General features: G+C 45.7%; 1 protein-coding gene across 1 annotated transcript in view; it reads right to left on the bottom strand.

Moving 5' to 3' along the window:
* KCNN2 (potassium calcium-activated channel subfamily N member 2) overlaps window positions 1-13,122 on the bottom strand; it is a 158,393-nt gene extending 145,271 nt beyond the window's left edge. Inside the window, exons 1-3 of the mRNA XM_042905505.1 lie at window positions 13,101-13,122; window positions 10,949-12,237; window positions 10,206-10,301 (exon numbers count right to left, since the gene is read on the bottom strand). Coding sequence (XP_042761439.1) covers window positions 10,206-10,301; window positions 10,949-12,237; window positions 13,101-13,122 — 1,407 coding nt within the window. The remainder of the gene's footprint in view (window positions 1-10,205; window positions 10,302-10,948; window positions 12,238-13,100) is intronic.
* Window positions 13,123-20,062: the final 6,940 nt, after the last annotated feature.

Here is a 20,062-nt window from a genome sequence, read left to right as displayed (position 1 = left end):
TCACGAAGTAGCACAGTACTGAAGATACTAACTGCTAAATGTGACGGAGACACTCCAGAAAACAACTTTATTGGTTACTTAACACAGTGGTTTGTAAGCACTTCAAAAATGAAAGGAAGGATATAAATTTGGGGGAGGACAATCTGAAAAACTGTCAATTGTCTTAAATGATATCCTTGACCTCAGGAACTTCTCTCTTGGCAATTTTTCCCCAAGAAATCATCAGGGATGTTCACCATTATAAAAATGATTTCAGGGGTGCCCAGCTGGCGTAGTCGACTCTTGATCTCAGGGTTGTGAGTTCAAGCCCCACGTTGGGTTTAGAGAAGACTTAAAAATAAAACCTTTAAAAAAATGATCTTATATAGGTTCTTTCTATTTTTTCAGTATCCAAAATAAGGAAAAGGATTAAACTGATTACAGCCATATGATGGGGGAAAAAATTGGATCTATTAAGAATGTTTAATGGCATGGGGAAATCAATAGAAAATTACATGAAAAGAAATCCAAGTTTCTTTATACGGATACAAAGCAAATACCGTATCCATCCACTTTGCATAAATACATTATAACACAAATAATCATTATCTCTAGGTGGTGAGACTACACAAACATTGTTTCTTATGGCTTCTGTTTTGCCAATTTTCTAATACGAAGAGTTATTAATTTTATAATCTGGAAAGGAAAGAGAAACTTTTAAGAGGAAAGGCATTTGGTCATGAAGCCTACATTATTACAAAGTTTAAAATAGTAAGTGCGTCAACTTAACTGTCACTAGACTTGGAGATCATGAGACTGCAGTTCCCAAGGAATACGTGGATTCAGTGAGGGATCTGCTAGCCCTGGTGACATTCTTGTAGAGAAATGTGGGCTGGCTGATAGTCAGGGTTCACAGAGTTGCTATTACTTTTAAGGCTGTACCAAATATCACAAATGAGCAGATGTCTAACAACACAAAAGGTCCTATGTCCAAGCTCTGGCCGTGGCTGATGAACTCATGCCTCGAGCCCGGGTTCCCAGGGTACATTTTTCAAACTTCCGGCTAGCGAGAAGCCCGGAGGAAGAGTTAAATGTGTCAATGGCAGGTGTGCAAATCGGGGGCGGGGGGGGGGGGGGGACCACTAATATTGACCATGTTTCCGGAACAGAATTGAGCACACATTTGGGTCTCACCAACACAGCAGCTCTATAGCCAGCATTTTCTGAACCTAAATAAGTAAACACTGGAATTATGATTCACATGATTCTGACAGGCTGAAACACAGGTCTGAAACCAAGATGCTACAGAAGAGTGTCAATAAATATAGAGCCATACATTCAGTTCAAGAACAATTTTACAAGTGTTACTTGGCAAGGTTTGTGTGAAGCAATGACCATTTTAGACCAATAACAGTCGGTACCACGTGGCATCTTTGACAAAGGAGGTTAACAACCCCATCTGAAAGTGCTGAGTACATTTCTAACTTTCTTATTTGGAAAGGGAATTCAGCAACAGAGGGCAAGTACAGAAGAATATGATCAGGGACATTGTAAGTCTGATCAGGAACATTCAAAGAAACTGGGACTATTTAATGAGGAGGGCATTTAAGGGGAACTAACCAATGTTTGCTCTGTGATTCTACGAAGGTGGGGGGGGGGGCATCCATTTATTCTGCTAAACTGGAAACTGCAGTCTGTCGTCTTTTGTCTCTACCACTCCGCTGAAACTGAGCGCCAAGGTCAGCAATGACCTTCAAATTTGCCACATCCAAAAGGTACTTCTCTACCCCACTGTAACAGACTCCACAGCATTCGATACATAGCACCGCGCCCCTCCTTACAAGACTGCCATCTGCTCGTCTGGGACACTTCACCTCACCTCTTTTTTTCTGTTCCTCCTTCACACAACCTATAGATGTCAGATGCTGATCAACTCTTGACTTTCTCATCTTTATTCTTGCTCAATGACTTCACCAATCCCCGTGGCTTTAAAAAGTCTCTACACTGGGGTGTCAAGGGGGCTCAGTCAGTTGAGCGTCTGACTCTGGATTTCGGCTCAGGTCATTACCTCAGGTTTTGGGATCGAGCCCCGTGTTGGGCTCCACGCTCTCAGTGTAGAATTCTCTCTCTCCCTGTCTCTCTGTCCCTCTCCCCAGCTCACGCTCTTTCTCTCCCTCTTTCTCTAAAAAAAAAAAGTCTCTACGCTGACCACACCCATTTAAAGTTCCACTACAGACTTTTCCTCAGAACCCTGTATAATCAGAAGCATTTCAAATGTTCTCTGCTAATACAAACTCCTGCCTCCTCATCTTTACCCTTCAATGTGTGCCTTCCCAAGGGCACCTGGGTGGCTCAGTCGGTTAAGCGTCCGACTTTGGCCCAGGTCACGATCTCGTGGTTTGTGAGTTCGAACTCTGCATAGGGCTCTGTGCTGATGGCTCATAGCCTGGAGCCTGCTTCGGATTCTGTGCCTCCCTCTCTCTACCCCTCCCCTGCTCGACTCTGTCTATCTCTCTCTCAAAAATAAATAAGCATTTAAAAAAATTTTTTTTTTAAATATGTGTCTTCCCCTCCTAGTGCCATAGGCTCAGTTGCTCTGACCAGAAACCTTGGATCTGTCCCTGTGACATCCCTTGCCCTAACCTGCCACATCCAACACGGTGCTAGGAAGTCCACTCCACCTTCAACATGGGTCTCAAGTCAGACTACTCCTCAACATCTCTCACTATGACATGGCTTCCCAAGAACCTCCTGATCATCTCCAGACCAGTCTGCTCAGAACATCAGCAAAAGGTCTGTTTAGACATGTTGGGTCATGACTCTCCCGTGCTTTAAATGTTCTGGTTTTTTTTTGTTTGTTTGTTTGTTTTTTCCTTAAAGCTTGGTCTGCCACCTCCTCTTCAAATATTTTTAAGTTTATTTATTTATTTATGTGCATGAGTGGGGAAGGGACAGAGAGAGAGAGGGAGAGAATCTCAACCGGGCTCTGCACCGTCAGTGCAGAGCCCCACATGGGGTTCAAACTCACAAACCATGAGATCATGAACTGAGGTGAGGTCTAGGGTCAGACGCGTAACCGACTGAGCCACCCAGGTGCCCCAACTCTTTAATGACTTCGAGGCCATGCACTTTGCAAAAAAAAAAAAAAAAAAAAAAAAAAGGAAAGAAAAAAGAATCTCCAAATCATTATCAAGGCCTCAAGACCTTTCAATATCACAATCCTACATCCCTGTCACTCCACACCCGGTACCATTCTCCACCCTCTTGGGCCACACTGGTTTGCTCTCATTTTTTAAGTGCAGGAAACTCCTTCTGGTCACGAGGCCTTAGCACAAACTGTTCCCACACACTCTGCCAACTGCTGACGACTTCTTTTCTTTCATGCCTCAGTTCCAAAGTCAAATCCTTAGAGAATGCTCCCCTGATTACCCTGTCTGCTGTGTACCACTCCCCACACCTCCTATTATGTTCTACCTCGGCCCTTTCTATCCCCTTCCTGGCACTGATCATGACCTCCAAGGACTTTGTTTCTTAATATTTCCCTCTTTCCCGAGCCCTGTGTCCTTGGAATGTCCTTATTCTCCATACTATGTGCAAGGCTCAAAAACTTTTACAATGTGAAGCAAGAAAGGAATAAAACCAGACTTGACCTCGATGTAAAGAAAATCTTCCTAAAACTAACAGCCATCTGGAACAGCCAGCCTTGTGGGCACAAACTGCGATTCACAGGAAAAGGGTTCAAGCAGAAAGGTGGGTGACCACTTTCATCTATGATGACAGACAGGGATTTCCCATGCAGGGTGGGATACTGGGCCAGATAATCCCTTCCATGCAGATTCTGGTTTTACAAATAGAATTCGTAAGGAGTTTCAGGTTAAAAATACACTCCCAAAGTAGCAGACAGCCTATTATTTTTTCTGGAGCAGAAATTTTTCCTAAAGTGGCCCCGCAAAACCACTTGACATCCTGCCCAGCAGTGACTTCCTGAAGTGAAATCAGTGCGGGCTCCCTCTGCACAGCCTGCCAGATGTGGTTGGGACGAGGACAACCCACGGTGCCCTTCTTTCCAAGCTCTACAAACACGTGGCCCAGAAACAAGCTGGCAGATCAAGGAAACCCTCTTGCGGTAAACCTAAAGCTGCACTCTCCATTCATTTGTGACGCTGCTCTGTAAACACACCAGGATCGCTTTATTTAGCGTCACACCCATTAATAATGCAGCGATCTTTACAGAGGCAGGCAGAGAAAATTAGTCCTGAGTGATTTCGTTACTACAGCGTATACGCGAAGTCAAAGGGTCGGAGAGTCCCATTACAACTGATGTAGAAGCTACTGGCAATGCAGGTATCAGCCACGGAGCTGTCTGCCACAGGACAAAGCAATTCTGGCGAGTTCCCCACCTCTCTATCTTCTGGAGTCCTACCGCAATCCTCATCTACCTCGTTGACAAGAGCAGAGACCTCAGGACCCACGCACAAGCCCTCCTTCTTCTACTTTTTCAGCTTCCTTCATCTCTAAATGTTTTAAGTAAAAACATTAAAACATGTGACAAATAGTCAGTCGCCCCTGGTGGCAGCATCTTTACCTGTGATTATTTCTCAGCAGATCAGATAAGGTACCACCAGATATCACACAATGTTGCAAATAAGCTTTGGAGGCCATAAGCTTTGCCCTTAAATTTTTCTCAAAAAAAAAAAAAAAATCTGTTCTCAGGCAAATGAACTTTTTGAACTTCAAACAGCCAAAGATATTTAAAATTCCTTTTTGTAATCTCCAGGGTTAATGACGCTGTGGAGGAATAATGTGTGGGGAAGAAGTGAATGTATAAACTCTTTTGGAAGGGCTGGTGGGTAATGCCTTTCCATTTAAAACACAAATGCCCTTGGGGCACCTGGGTGGCTCAGTGGGCTAAGCTAAGCGACCCAACCGACTCTTGAACAGAGTTTCCACTCAGGTCATGATCTCACAGTTTCGTGAGTTGAAGCCCCGCGTTGGGATCTGCACTGACAGTGTGGAGCCTGCTTAGGATTCGCCCTCTCCTTCTGTCCCTCCCCCGTCTCATGCTGTCCCTGTTTCTCTCAAAATAAATAAACTTAAAAAAAATTTACAACACAAAATCCCTTTGATTCAGCAATCGGACTCCTGGATATTTACCATATGCATATACTCTAATTAGTAGATTAAAGTCAGTATGCAAAAGAACATTCATTTGTGGTATTGCTTATAATAGCAAAAACCTAGAAAACTCAAAATGCCTATTAGTGAACCACGGTACAGCCATAAAATGGGATAATATTCCGGTGCTAAAAGAGAACGAGACAGGCCTCTATGTGTTGATGAGGAAAAACCTCCAAGAGATATTAAGGAATAAAAGCAAGGGTTGTCTGTACCTCAACACATCTAAAGAGTCATTTGTGAGAATTCTGGAAGAGTATATGAGAAACTTAAAAGTGGTCACCCCTCAAGAATAGGTCTGAGAGTATATGAAATGTGACTATCCCATTTATTTTAAATTCTCCTGTACTGTTTTATTACTACATGTATTATTATTTTGTGAGTAAGAATGGTAACTCTATGCCATATTTTCTGCATGGTCTGGAAGCATCTACCTTCTCTTTGTAGGAGGGGGTAAGGGAGCATTCTCCCCAGGCTCCCCAAGGCAAGGCAGAGTCTGCTAAATGGGTGCTTGGCCACACCTCTCCAGCCACGGCCTTCAGACATGATCAAGGCTCCTGCCCTCACTCACTCCTTCCTCCTTTGGGTGGCCTAGATGCATAAGTAGAAAGAATGTTTAATTTCTGTTCTTCCAGTTTTAGGTCTAAGTCATCCATCACTGAAAAGTGAACTTGAAAGAGAAAGAGTTAGTTATCCCACTGCAAAAGATACCAAAAGAACTAAGAGTGTTTCCTCTAATGCTACTTATGTAATTATACTGTTACTGAGACAAGAATCAAACAAAAATGTTTTCAACTTTCAAGTATGTACCTGCGGTGCTTCCAAATTCCATGAGACCCAGAAAGATGGAGGTCCACGGGGCTTTCTTTCCCAATTTAGAATCTTGTGTTTGTCTCTCTCAAAAATACTAAGCAACTATTTCATCTAAAATTGCTTCCACACAAGAAATTCAAGGATACTGAAGTTGCAAAGATGAAGTGGAATCTACATTCCAATTTTCCGATGTTGAAGATCTTAAAGTGTATTTGAACTTGACTGGGTACTTATTCCCTCAAAGACATGCCCCCAATCCCATGGAGAAGGAGAAGAGGCAAAAAGGAAAGTCACAAGACATCATACCTCTGTTCTTCCTATTATATGACCTGAGACTTAAGAAGGGCAACCTTTCCAATCATATAAAAGCAGTCCCTACAGTGTTTTTCCTTTTTCAGAAGACTGTGGGGGCTCCTGGGTGACTCAGTTGGTTAAGCATCCGACTCTTGATTTTAGCTCAGGTCATGATCTCATGGTCATGAGATCGAGCCCCACATTGGACTCTGTGCTGACAGCACAGAGCCCCATCTCAAAATAAATAAATTAACATTGGAAAAAAAAAAGAAGACTGTGATACATAGGCATTTACTGAAGTTTGTTTATTTATTCATCATTCATTCTCAGGGTCAGGGTTTATTTTTGTTGTTGCTGCTTTGGCTTTACCAATGGATATATAGAAAGTAAAGCCAAATGTCTACTGGAAAAAAAAAGTCTAATATCTACTCAGCTGCAAAACTGCTCCCACTAAATCGGATTTTATGGAAGCATTCTGACACACACACACATACACACAGTGATTTCATTTTTGGTTGGGGAGGGGTATTCAAGTAATTAGTGGCAAGGACAAACTAAGGCCGGGTGCACTGAGCTGTCTGTGGTACTGAAAACGACACCAGAGCTGCAATGCACTGAGCTCTGTTCTTTCAAAGCCTCCTCATCACACTATTTTAATTCAGGCACTTCCGACCATGACTCACCTGAACCATCTTATTTTGCCAGAGTGTGTATAAACATTTTATAAAAGGTCACACTGACTTACTTTCCAAGGTTCTCCATGGAAATGTCAGGGCCTCCCCAAGCTTCGTTAAGCAATTCCGGTGGACAGAGAGCCAGAACTCTGGCTATCATGCTTTGCCTGAATGCAGTGAGAAATCATACCATGTACCAGAAACCCACACTAGCTAGCTCTCACCATCCAATCATCATGCTGGTATGCTAAATGGGAAAAGGAAAAACCTGTCTTTTAAGACCACATGCTACATCCAAAGACATGCTCTGATCAGCAACATAACCCCTGTGCTGAATTCTTTCACTCAGAGCAAGTCAGTATGTTTGGAACTGTTAACAGTAAACTGAAAAACTCCTACTTGCTTAAAACTTATGAAAAAAAATACACCTATAGCAGTGACATCAATAAGTAGAAAGAAAGAAAGAAAGAAAGAACAATTCTTCATTTTCCATACATATATGCACAAACCTGTACACTTACTTAGTTCCACTGGGCTTCAGGGTGAACTACTTTGGTGATACCACTGACTCTATTATCTCAATAAATTAGTATGTGTTTTTCTGGCTCTTGACTTCCAGCTCAGGGTCCTCAAGTGTATTTAGTCTATTTAGTCCTTTCCCCAATTTATACATTTTTAAAAGCAACTCAGATGAGAATTTGCAGCTTCAGCATGAGGAAGAAACGCCCTCAGATAAAATGCTGAGTGTAAAAGCGACACCCAAAACAACCAAATGATATTACCCGAGCATCTATCTTTAAATTCTCTTCAGTGTGGCTGCTTTAACAGAAACTATATATCATATAAAATAAACCCAATTTAAAAAATCTAACATCCTGTGATATTTACGTCGCCTGAACAGTAGAGAAGTTCACTGTGCTTACAAGTTTTAGAGGAACAACTCATGTCCTCAATTTTGTCACCCATGCCATACATCTTCTAATCAATAGATCTGTGCATTTATGAAACGGAAATAGTCCTCAAAGTGAGCCAGTGAATGGAATTCCAAGCGTGAAAAATCTTTAAAAACATGATTCCTTGTGTTTTTATTAGTTTCTAGAAGGCTCAAGAGTGCTAATACGGTATCAAAAAAAATTTTTAACAACACATAATTAACATGTGGCCACTCCTCGCAAAGTCCTTTAAGTTATTTACAAAAGCCTCCCGATGATTCTGAAAAAGTCAGTGTTTTCAGGCAGAAGATACTTTTCTCTTGATATCATCCAATGTCTCCCTAGAGAATGCTCATGTAGCTGTGTGCTTTTCAGAAGGAAAGCCCAATGGTGAGAAAGCCAATGCTTACTAAACACACCAGCAAGCTCTCTTTCCAGGACGGATGAAGTAAAACCACTCTAGTCTCCAAGTTTTGTTTTCAGTTACTTGATTTTTTAAAAAATACCTGAGAAGATTTTAATACATTGAACCTATGCATATTCCAAACTTTTAGATTTAGAGAGAAAACATGGACAAAGAAGCTATCTGGACTAGACGCTGGAGGTCTGATCACACTCTACCCTGTGTTGCTGGGCAATCTGGCAATCTACTCACCCCTTACGATTTCAGATTCCTCATCAGTAAACTGAGTCAAAGGACCATTCAGTCCTATTTTGTTCCTCCCAGCTCCAAGTGTCTATTCTTAAAGTCAAAACAAGAAGCTATGCTCATTATGTGTCAAGTCATATTTTAGTATCGCTAAAAAATGTTCTCGATACATTCGAGAGATACACTCGATACATCTCGATAATCGAGGGGCGCCTGGGTGGCTCTGTCCGTGAAGCGTCTGACTTCTCGATTTCAGCTCAGGTCGTGATCTCACTTTTCTTCAAAAAGAAAAATGTCCGAAAGAATCTCAGAAGCCCCCGATCACAAGCACTGAATTAAAACGGCCCTCTGCATATTATTAAAGTGTTCCAATGTGCGTTCGCCTTGTTCGGCCAGTACAGTTTTATGACTTACCTTTGAATATTCTCACTCTTGATTCACTAACTTTATCCCTTCAAAGTGGCACTGTCCCAAGTTTCTGCAAATGTTAAAGTATGATGAAGGAATTCTCCAGGCTCCTTTAGGGCCAGGGGTGTCTTTATTCTGTTTGCATGATAGTTAAAATTGGTTTCTTCCATGTTTGGTATGTGCTTGCTAATTACTAACCTAAAACTGATTTAACTTATAATTAACGCTCAATCATTTAAATGGCAAGTTCCATATGATGTTTTAAATTTAAAGGCAACTACAAAGGAAAGTATCCTAAATGTGAGGGTTTAATAGTTCCAAAAAATACTCAACAACTGCTCCCCCAACAAAAAAAAAAAAAAAACAAAAAAAAATCAGAAAATACGTATCAGTGTAAATTCCAAACTGGAAAATCCTGCTTAATTTTTGAAAACTCTAGTTATTTTACTTCACAAACCTTCTTATTCCTCTGACAGAAGGCTACAGCCAAGTAAACAACTCAAAGATGACCCACGAATTTTATACGAGGATTGTGAAATTGTTAGTAATGGCCAAATCTAACAATAGAGTTCCTGGCTGCATTTAAACAGAACATTTCCTAACAAGGCTGCTCACAAGGGCAGTGGCCTTTGCCCTTAAATGATATTAAAAAAAAAAAAAGAAGGCAATGTAATGATTGTAGCTAAAAATCGACCCAAGTACCACGTATACAGAATTTGTATGCTAACCTTAGAACAGATTTTTTTCCTTTAATGTTTGGGGATACGGAAAGAGTTTGAGTTTTTCTCATGTCTTATTTACATATATTAGCTAGGAATAACATGCGCTTATTTTCTTCTAAGAGATATTTCTTCTCTAATGTCTACGTTATAAAAAATACTGTACAGAGATGGACCCTGTCTTCTGTAATGACGCACCCACTGGGAGTGGGTGTACCAATCAAGAATACACATTTATTTACCCTACTGATTAAGGCTAGCACCTAACTGGCCTTAAGGAAAGCAAATGCAATGACTGATTTAGAGAACTGTATCTACCTGAAGAATAGAGGGGGAAATCTTAAAGGTTTAAAGGGTAGAACCCAGAAGCGACTGCATGTTAACATGCTGTGTTGTTTTGTTTTGAACTTCTTGAAAGAACAGGTCAGGTGCTAACGCAAGACTACAGCGTGTGTCTTCTGTAACCTCAAGCAAGGACACAAGGGCTTGGAAAAAGCTGCCTTGCTTGTCCAAGCAGGCAGCAGCGCTCTGGGTCATTCATAAATAGCAGAGCCCAAGTTACCTGTATTTCCCTGGCGTGGTACACGATGATCAGCCCGAGCAGGATGATTGTGGAGAGACTGATAAGGCATTTCAGAGCTAAGGAATACAGTGACGCCTGCAACACAGTCAGACAGAAGCACTTTTAAGAAACAAGTACTTTTGACCACCTTCCGGGGGTGGGGGTCAGTCAGTCCCCAGCAAGTGGAATCGAACTCCCAGGAGGAGGATGGGGATGAGGGGAGTACCTGTCTTGGCTCTGTGATCTGTCAGATCACTTGGCCTCAAAGGGAAGGGAGAGGAGAACAGGGCAGGCGGATGGCCAGGCAGCGCATCCGCGCCATCACAGACTCAAGCGCAGATCCTGGCTCTGGAAACCGAGAGCGAGTTATTGCTGAGTTTAAGTGCTTTGGGTTGAAAGGGGCCTCTGAAATCCCGAGCACACATAAAAGAATAGAGCAGGCTTTCCCCCACTGACTCCTGGAGCTACTTATTTAATGTGCCCAAATGAGCTGGGCACTCGCTGCCTCTAGAACTTTGGCTGCGCACAGAAAGGCTTCCTCTCCTAGAGTTGCCTGGAGGATCAGGGGTGCGTCCGAGCCGTGCTCACCGTCCCGGCGGGCACCTCCGACCGTCCAGAGGAGGCTCGGGACCCGCCGGCAGAGAGTTCCCACCAGTGCTTATCCCAACCACCCAGCGTCCGGCCCGCGGCCCCGGAAGGCTGGGGGGGGGGGGGGGGGTGGAGAGGTGGATTCCAGCGCCTACCTTGTCGTAGGCGCCCCACGACAGCTCGGTCTCGATGACCATGACCACGATGCCGAACATGCCGAAGATGAGCGCGTAGTCGCTGAGCCGCTTGCGCTTCTCGAACAGGGCGCGCCGGTGGCCCAGCTTGTAGCCGATATTCTGGTTCTTCTTTTTGCTGGATTTGGTGCCACTGCTGCTGCCATGCCCGCTGCCGCCGCCGCCACCGCCACCGCCGCCTCCAGCGCTGCCGCTGCCACCGGCTCCGTAGAGCGCCAGGTTATTGGAGTTGTTGTGCTCCGGCTTAGACACCACGATCTCCGGGGCTGAGGACGAAGCGGCGGCGGCGGCGGCTGCAGACGGGGAGGACGCGCAGCCACCTCCTCCGACGGGCGCGGGGGGCTGTAAGGGCTGCGCCTCCGAGTCCATTTCGTGCAGGTTCCGGCGGGACGCGCTCAAGTTGCTGAGCGGCCGCATGACGCCCCCGTTGTACCTGCAGCTGCTCATGGCTATTTCGGTGAAGGGGTTGCTCTCGCGGCGCGCCTGGGGCTGGTGGTGCTGGTGGTGCGCCGGGTGCGGGTGGTGGTGGTGGTGCGAGAGCGGGGGCCCGGAGCCCAGGCTGCCGAGGCTGCCCGTGGGGCTGGCGGCGGGCTGCAGGCTGTGGCACTGGTGGTACTGGGAGGCGGACGCCGGCTGCTGCGTGTACTGCTGCCGGAGCGCACTGGCATGGCTGGACGGCGTCAGCTCGCTCACATTGAGCTGGCTGCCCCGGCGCGACGAGCAGCAGCAGCAGCACGACGAGCCCGACAGCGGCGAGGAGGTGCGGGTCCGGAAGGCGCCGCCGGGCGAGGAGGTGCGGAGCAGCAGGGACAGGTTATCCCCCGCCCCCGCCCCCGCCGCCGGGGCACCGGAGGAGGCGCAGCTGTTGCACCGGAGGCATGGGCTGCTGCCGCCGCTGCCCGGCTGCTGGTGCGCGAGGTGCGGGTGGTGCTGAGGGTGCGGGAGGGACGCGAAGGGCGGGCACGGCTTGTCCTGGCTCTGTTGCTGCTGCTGGCAATGCAGGTGTGAGGAGCGCGGCGGCGGCGGCGGCTGCTCTGAGAAGAAGCCGCGCTGGAACTGCAATGGGGTTTCCATGTCAGGGCTGTTAAAGCTGCAGGGAGACCAGGCGGTGGTGCACCCTGCGCAATGCGTTATGGTCGGGAGCGGGGACTCCTGCTGCTGGTGCGAGGAAGGGCCCATGCCGGCTCCGGTAGAATCCAGGCGGAGAGTCCGATTGGTCGGGCGCACCAAAACAATGGGCATGACATCACCTGCGGGGACCGATACTGAGTTTGCGGCGCGCGCGGCTTAGGGGAGCTCGTGTGTGAAAGAGAGATGGGGAGGAGGGAATCTGCAGGATGAGAACCCTGGGGTGCGCAGGCCAGGGCAGAGTTGGGGGGGGGGGGGGGCACCTGCCGTTTGGGAGCGCCTGGGAACAGCCCCCGGCTGGGGAGCCCCAGGCAGTGCGGCCGGGCTGCAGGGAAAAGAGAGAAGAAAGGGGCGTCCCTGCCTCCCTCCTTCCTTCCCTCCCTCGCCGCCCCCCCCCCCCCAGCTGGTGCCGGACGCGCAGTCTAGATCACCTGCGCCGGGCACTGCAGCACGTTGGGCCACCCCAGCAGTGGGTCAGGCGCGGGGACAGTGCGGAACCCCTGCCACTCGTCCGCCCGCGTGCACGCCTCGCTGGGCTGCAGAACAGCAGCCCCCTCGCCTCACGCCCACCTCTCCCCAGTGGTCCCGCGGAGAGTGGGCAGCGGGCTGCCCGCCAAATAACTGCGGGGGCACCCGCTTAGGAGAGAAAAAGTTTGGCGACTGGCTACGCCAGTGCAGCAGGGCTTAGGGAGAACCCCGGAGCCTGAGCCCAGGTTTGGCCGCTGCGAGTTCCGAGCGAGCCCCGCGCCGCGATCATTCCCCCGCCGCTCGGCTCCGGGGCCCGGGAGTCGGGATTGGCTGAGCGGCGCTCCGGCCCGAGTGAGCTGCGGCGCTGGGAGGGTTAACCGCCTTGGCACTCGGGGCCGGGGGAGGATGGGGGCGGGGCCGGAGGAGGGGATCCCCACCGTCCGCGGGAGGAGCCCGCGCGGGCTTCCCGGGTCCCCCTGGCGGGGGCGGAGGGCTTTCCCAGCTACCGCCCGCTCACATTTGCGCCTTCCGCGGAACATGAGGGGCTGGCGCCCCCGGCCGCCGGGTCCCCGGGCTCTGGCGCTCTGGCCCTCTGGCTTCCCCAACGGGTAGGTCCGTTGGCTTCTGCGGCGGTGGAGAGGCGGCTTGCTCGAGGGTACGGGGGCTGCTCAGCGGCCGCCGGCCGCCAGCGCCTCTTCTGTTCCTCTTCCTCCTCCCCACCTGCAAAGCACAGACAAAGCAAAGGCGGGTGTCACTGATGCGCACACACAGAGCATCTCCTTGGCGAGCATCTCCTTGGCGGAGCCCTGACTGCGGCGGCGGGTGGGAGAGGGGCCTGGAGCGGGCTGATTCGCACCGGTAGTTACAGCCTGGCTGGGAAATTATTAATAACGACAACTCCGGGTGAATGTCCACTCCGGGGACAGTGCTGGAGTTTGGCTGGAGTCGGGTATAATTATTTACTTTCTAATAAATCCATGAAAATGGCATTTGTGTCTCACCAATTTCCTGCAATGTGCTCTTCTCTTAGGGGATATACCAACACAAAGCAGTAGGGGACCCTTTTCGAGGGCTGTGACTGTTCCATCTTAAGCCCTTCTAGTTCGTTTTTCTTTGTAAATTGAAATCCCCGTCTCCCCGAGGAAGGAAATGGCAGACACTAGCCAGCTGAATATTTGTTTCCGTTTTAAATCGTAATTTTAAAGCGTGACTTTTATGATCAATATTATAATGAATTAGACCAAGAAATTGGAGTGTAAGCAGATAACCCTCATTAGGTAATTGGAATTTTCAGCTGGATCCAATTTCTTGATATTCTACTCGGCATCTGCCCTGAAGTTGCTTACCAGGTACCTTGTCCTCACAGTGTGTGTGCGCGTTTTCAATGCCATGGAGTGAATAATTCATTTTAGGATATCCTTTGGACACGGGTTAAACAATTTTAATGTTTTGTACATGCAAGTAAACAGATCCACAAGAAGAAAAGGACAGGGTTGCTTTTAGGCCCATAGACCTCGAATTCAGACACTGAGTACTGTCACAATGGACAGTTTTCAATAGCCTTGGTCAAGCATAGAATTTGAATAGCTAAAAAGCGGAGACAGCATTTTGTTTTTATCATCTCCCATGATTTTTAGCAATTCAATAAAACATGTTTAGAATTCTGAAAGTCATCGAATCGCTGGGGTGGCTGAGTAGATAGTGCATGAATTTCATGGTGAGCATGACCATTGCAAACAATTCTAATGAGCTGAATTTCAAATGACAATGAAGCCTTCCAAATCAAAAGTGATTCACCTGCTGGGGTGAAACAAAATTCAACTCAAGCACAAAATCAATCATACATTCCTTTTCACTTTATAACCCATTCTATAGGCTTCTTCCAGTTGCTCTGTGTAGCTGAATCGAATGCAGGGGATGCCTGGGTGGCTCAGTCAGTTAAGCAGCAGACTCCATTTCAGCTCAGGTCATGATCTCAGGGTTGGTGAGATCAAGTCCCTCATTGGGCCCTACACTGACAGCACAGAGCCTGCTTGGGATTCTCTCTGACCCTCCCCCATGCGCATGCTCTCTTTCAAAATAAACATTTTAAAAAAGAGACAAGTTTGATTCTTCTTTACAAATTAAATTCTTCAAGGAAGGGTTGCCACAGTAAATCACTACTTTGCCTAACCTTTCATAAATTTAGAAAAAAGAGGACATAGTTGCCTCCCCAAATATCACAATTGTTGCCAGCCGCAAATTAGGTATAAGGTTGTAGAATTGCTAAAACACCATAAGGAATGGCTGTGTTCTATGTATCACACTGACTTTCTCAAATAGCAAGTTCAAAGCTTTAAAGAGAGGTTCCATACACAAAACAACAGGGACAAAATATCATGTCGTTTGCCATGTATATCTCTATGCCTTGGTTAGAGATTAGGTGCAGTACCATGAATCATAGAGAAACAAAGACCGTTGACTAAGATTTATGGCAATGACGTACAGAGTTCCCATGGCTCACAAAGGGAGCTCAGGGGGAGGACAGAATGCATACAGTAAGAAAGAAATGGAGATCTGACCCACAGTGTAAGGAATCGCCAGAATACCAAAACTCAGATTGATAGTGCTTCCACCCAGCTGGTATTTTTTTTTTTTTTTAAAAGCTCATGAAATCATAACATGAAACTTGCCGTGACTGGGGAGAGAGAAGTCAATCAGAGGTATATCATCTTTCTGTTTTAAGGAATCACCTGCTCACACACACCCAAAAAAAGTCACCTTGCTAATAAATGACCGTGTGTGGAGAGTACAAAAATCCTCTCTCAGTACGATGATGAAAAACCTCAAGATGCCCCCAACAGCCTCTTGTTTCATTTTTTTTGTCAGTGTCCTCATAACCTGCTGGTTTGGGGCATCTTACTCTATTGGTTTGTGACACATTTAAGAAGTTCCTGTTTCCATCATTGTTCTCTTCTTTATAAAATTAACAAATGAGTCTTAAATATAGCTGTAAACCTTTAAAAACTGTCTATCATAATTTTGCCTTTTTTTCCTATAAAGGATTATAGAGAAACATGAAATAAAGTCAAACAGAGCAACAAAGACAATGTCCTTCCACAGGGATGGTGCTGTGCATGTAATAGATGCTCATTTATATTTCTAAGACCCAGGAGGGAAAGAGAGGGAAGCGATGAAGAAAGTTGGAAATAAAGGTCACAAAACAAGCCCCACAACCCCTGAAGGATAAGCTTTTGGAAAATTACATTTGCTTCTCTTTCTGCCATGAAGATATAGAAGTGCTGGAATTTCTCTAGTTTAACACCAGAGGTCATACTCATCCACAAAATGCATTTCAAATCTAACCAATTAGTTGCCTTCCTTGATTTCCAGTACCATTTTTTGAAAAATTACCTGTTTTTTTGGAATAGACTAGAACTGTGTTCCCGTATTTGTGAACATGCTTGTTCCCATATTTGTGAACATGTTCCCAAGCTTGTGAACATGCACAGACACATAACACCCCCCACACCCGCCCACACACACTTACTAGGTGTCTTAGAAGAAGGGTTTTCCCAGACCACGTTTGGGGGGGGGGTGGGGGTTGGAAAAAGTGGCAGGTTTGCATATGCCATTGCTGATAATTCTCTTTTTCACAGGAATTATTTGTGCCCTCCCCCTTCACTGTGCCTTCAAAAGCAAGACTCCCTGAATTTGGATACTTCTGGTCTATTTCCAAAGGCCATCAGAGCAGTTGAGGCAGGCACCCAGGGCATCTGGTACCCACAGTCTGAGGGAAACTTTGACCTACAAAATAAATGTTTTTCTGAGATTTTCTTTTTCCTTTGCCCACATGAGAAAATTATTTGGTTGGTGCCAAACAAAGAGGTTGCAAAAAGACACAGCCTGTCTGAACTTAGTCTGCTTAGTGGTAAATCTAAGTGGGGAATCATGGTAATACCAGAGTTATTTTCTTAGCACAATAACAAGTCCACATTTGCCAAAACAGAACAATTAAGAGGCCATAAGGACAGTTATTTTTATTTTTATATTAAAAAAAAATTTTAACATTTATTTATTTTTGAGAGAGAGTGAGACAGAGCACAAGCTGGAGAGGGGCAGACAGAGAGAGAGGAAGACACAGAATCCGAAGCAGGTTCCAGGCTCTGAGCTGTCAGCACAGAGCCTGATGCAGTGCTCGAACCCACAAACTGTGAGATCACGACCTGAGCCGAAGTCAATGCTTTAACCGACTGAGCCATCCAGGCACCCCAAGAGCAGTCATTTTTAAACCACAGATTATCCTACCTCCTAAGAAATAAACCGCATTTGAAGAAAACATTAGAATAATCATTATAAGTATTCTTTATACTTCTGCATCATGATCAGAAAGTGTCTAGACCTGAATGAGCTTATTGGTGACAGTCTTATTAATTTTTAGCCATAGTGCCATTATTCAGGGGCTGATTACCATGTTGGGGACTATTCATTAACTTCATTAACTTTCCAAATTTTTTCTACTATCATCTCTGTCTTGCTAATTGGCCAATCTGCCAAAGTCTCAGGAGAGCCAGCCAAAGAAAAAAAAGAAGAAGAAGAAGAAGAAGAAGAAGAAGAAGAAGAAGAAGAACATATACTAGTTTTGCTAGAAGTGAACCCTGTTACATAATTAAATAGGTGAACACCAGGCTAAAATTATTGACTAGGATAAGTCTTTTGAAGATAGCTTGCAATTTCATAAACAAATATCCCTTGGCAGCTAGAAAACACACATCCAAATCTAGAAAGTCATTAAAAACAAACCAAACAAACACTTCAAGGGTAGCAATCCTAGTTTAAATCCAGTTTAAATCATTCTAGTTTATATATATATATATATATATATATATATATATATATATACACACACACACACACACACACATCCATACACATATATGTATATGTATATAAAATATTTATTTATTTATTTATTTATTTATTTATTTATTTATTTACAGAGAGAGAGAGAGAGAGAGAGCGAGAGCGAGGAAGCGCCAATGCACTGCCAGCACAGAGCCCGACGTGGGGCTCAAACCCACTAACCACAAGACCCTGACCCAAGCCAAAACCAAGAGTCAGATGCTCAACAGACTGAACCAGCCAGGTGTCCCAGCACATTCTAGTGCAGAAAGCAGTTGCTTCTATGTTATTTTACTTCTGTATCATGAGAACCCTTAGGGAAGGTAGGAAAGGGGAAAGGTTTCATTATCATTTCCATTTTATAGGCAAGGGTAATTCGGGTGATGCGGTGCCTGGGCTACCCCAAGTCACACAGCTAGTGAGTAGCCGAGGAGTGGCCAGACCTCAAACATAGCCTTGTGAGTCTGTCTGCTGAGTCTGTTTGACATTCTTCTAGCATTTTGTCCACAGTGGGGATGGCCTGCTGACTCTACCTACTCATACGGCCTTGTACTCTACTACTAGTCGTCCAGGAGTGGACAGTAGTGGCTTATCACTACCATTCGCCGCCTTTGGATGGCCTCACGGACATTTCCTCACTGCTGTGATTTAGATTCTGCGATTTTTGACTATTGTCCTCCTGTCGACTTCATCTGCTCAACAGGATAATTTCTGCGGATGTAACACACGTGTGGATAAAATGGCAGTGCTGTACGCAAGCAGGTCCAAGGTGCCTCATGAAAAACTGTAAAAAATATAGAGATTCTGGTCCAATCACACACAGTTTTCTGCCTAGTTTGATGGCAGGTCCACCATTCCTGACCCATAGTAGAAGCTGTAGGGCAATGAAAAGTACACCAAGCCCATTTTGCCTTTTTCTGTAATAAGGGAGGCTCAGGCTCCCTCCCTGGCTTGGAGGAACTTGTCTGTAGCCATTTGTCTTCTCACCGCTTCTTCCTTTATGCCAAAGAGTGGGGAGAGCCATGTCACCAGAAGAGTCTCAAAGAGCCTAGCAGAGAATTTGTCTAAAAGCTGTATTTTGGGGTGCCTGGGTGGCTCAGTCGTTTAAGTGCCTGACTTCGGTTCAGGTCATGATATCACAGTTCGTGAGTTCGAGCCCTGCATCGGGCTGTGTGCTGACAGCTGAGAGCCTGAAGCCTGCTTCAGATTCTGTGTCATCCTCTCTCTCTGCCCCTCCCCTGCTCATGCTCTCTCTCTGTCTCTCAAAAATTAAAAATAAATAAAATAAAATTTAAAGGCTATTTTTTTCTAGTACCTTCTGTACAGGTGCTCCTACCCAGATGAGCTTGACACCAGATCACAAGAGACCACCAGAAACCAGATCAAACCAGACAGACCCAATATAACGGACAATGTGGACCAAATTCACATTATTCCTTCACTACACTACATTAACAAACTAAGGTCTCCTCCTTAGGGGCACCATGAGAGGAAACCCCTGACTGAATAAGACAGAGAAAGGGCCATGGCCTAAGTTCCTGGAAATCTCCACCCCTTTCTGGGAATCTGGCTGCCATCAAACATCCTGGCCCCCCACCAGCCCAACTTATGCCCCCTCTGCCTCTCTGTGCCCTTGGAGCATGAGCTCCCCTTCTCCCTTCTCCCATTGGGTAAATTACCTGCTTGCCTTTGATACTGTTTGCTTCTTTGACTATTTGGCCAAAGGTATTGAGTAGGGAAAGAACCTACCAGTTTGGTAACAACCAGAAAAAGGAAACCAAGCTGTGTGCCACAAGAAGAAAGAAACCAACGTGTCTCACAGTTGGGGTAAAGAGTCAGCAAAAATGGATCGAAGACAGGGAAAACCATCCCTAAATACCGAGGTCAAAGCTCCCACTTGGTAATCCCAAAAATTCTATGGTTGCTTAATGCTAAAAAAATAATGAGGCTCAGGGCGCCTGGGTGGCTCAGTCAAGCATCCAACTCTTGATTTCCACTCAGGTCATGATCTCACGGCTGGGTTCTGGGATCAAGCCCCGCATCAGGCTCAGTGCTGACAGCATAATGCCCGCTTGGGATTCTCTTTCTCCCTCTCTCTCTTGCCCCTCCCTCCCTCCCTCTCTCTCTCAAAACAAATAAACATTTAAAAAAAAAGCCATAATGAGGCTACAAAAATTCTGGAAGGTTTATTTTCTCTCTGAAATCCAATGTATTTCCCCATCATTATATTCTCCTCTTTACCGGATTAGTGTATACAATGCATTAGTTCTTTTTTTCTCTTTTCCTGTTAATGCCATTCCCATGTACTCATCAAACACTCAATGTTTTCCTTTTGCTTTTCTGCCTTTTGCTAAACAGGCTCAGGAAATCTATGTATCTCCCTTTGCCGGTCTTTATACTGTTGTCTCCCTCTCTGGAACTGTTTGTAAATGCCCATTCCCCCAAGAAATTGTCTTAGGGAAAGGAGAGAGTTGGTGCCCACTCACAGGAAGGGAAAGAACAGTTGTTCTAAGTTGAATTAAGCATAACAAGGTCATTGGCAACCGAATACTGTACATGCCAAATCTTCAAGATCTGCATATTCATCAGCTAATATAC

Source organism: Panthera leo, chromosome A1 (assembly GCF_018350215.1).
Source record: "Panthera leo isolate Ple1 chromosome A1, P.leo_Ple1_pat1.1, whole genome shotgun sequence".
In the NCBI taxonomy this organism is placed as follows: Eukaryota; Metazoa; Chordata; class Mammalia; order Carnivora; family Felidae; genus Panthera; species Panthera leo.
This window is presented reverse-complemented; position numbering and strand designations above follow the sequence as displayed.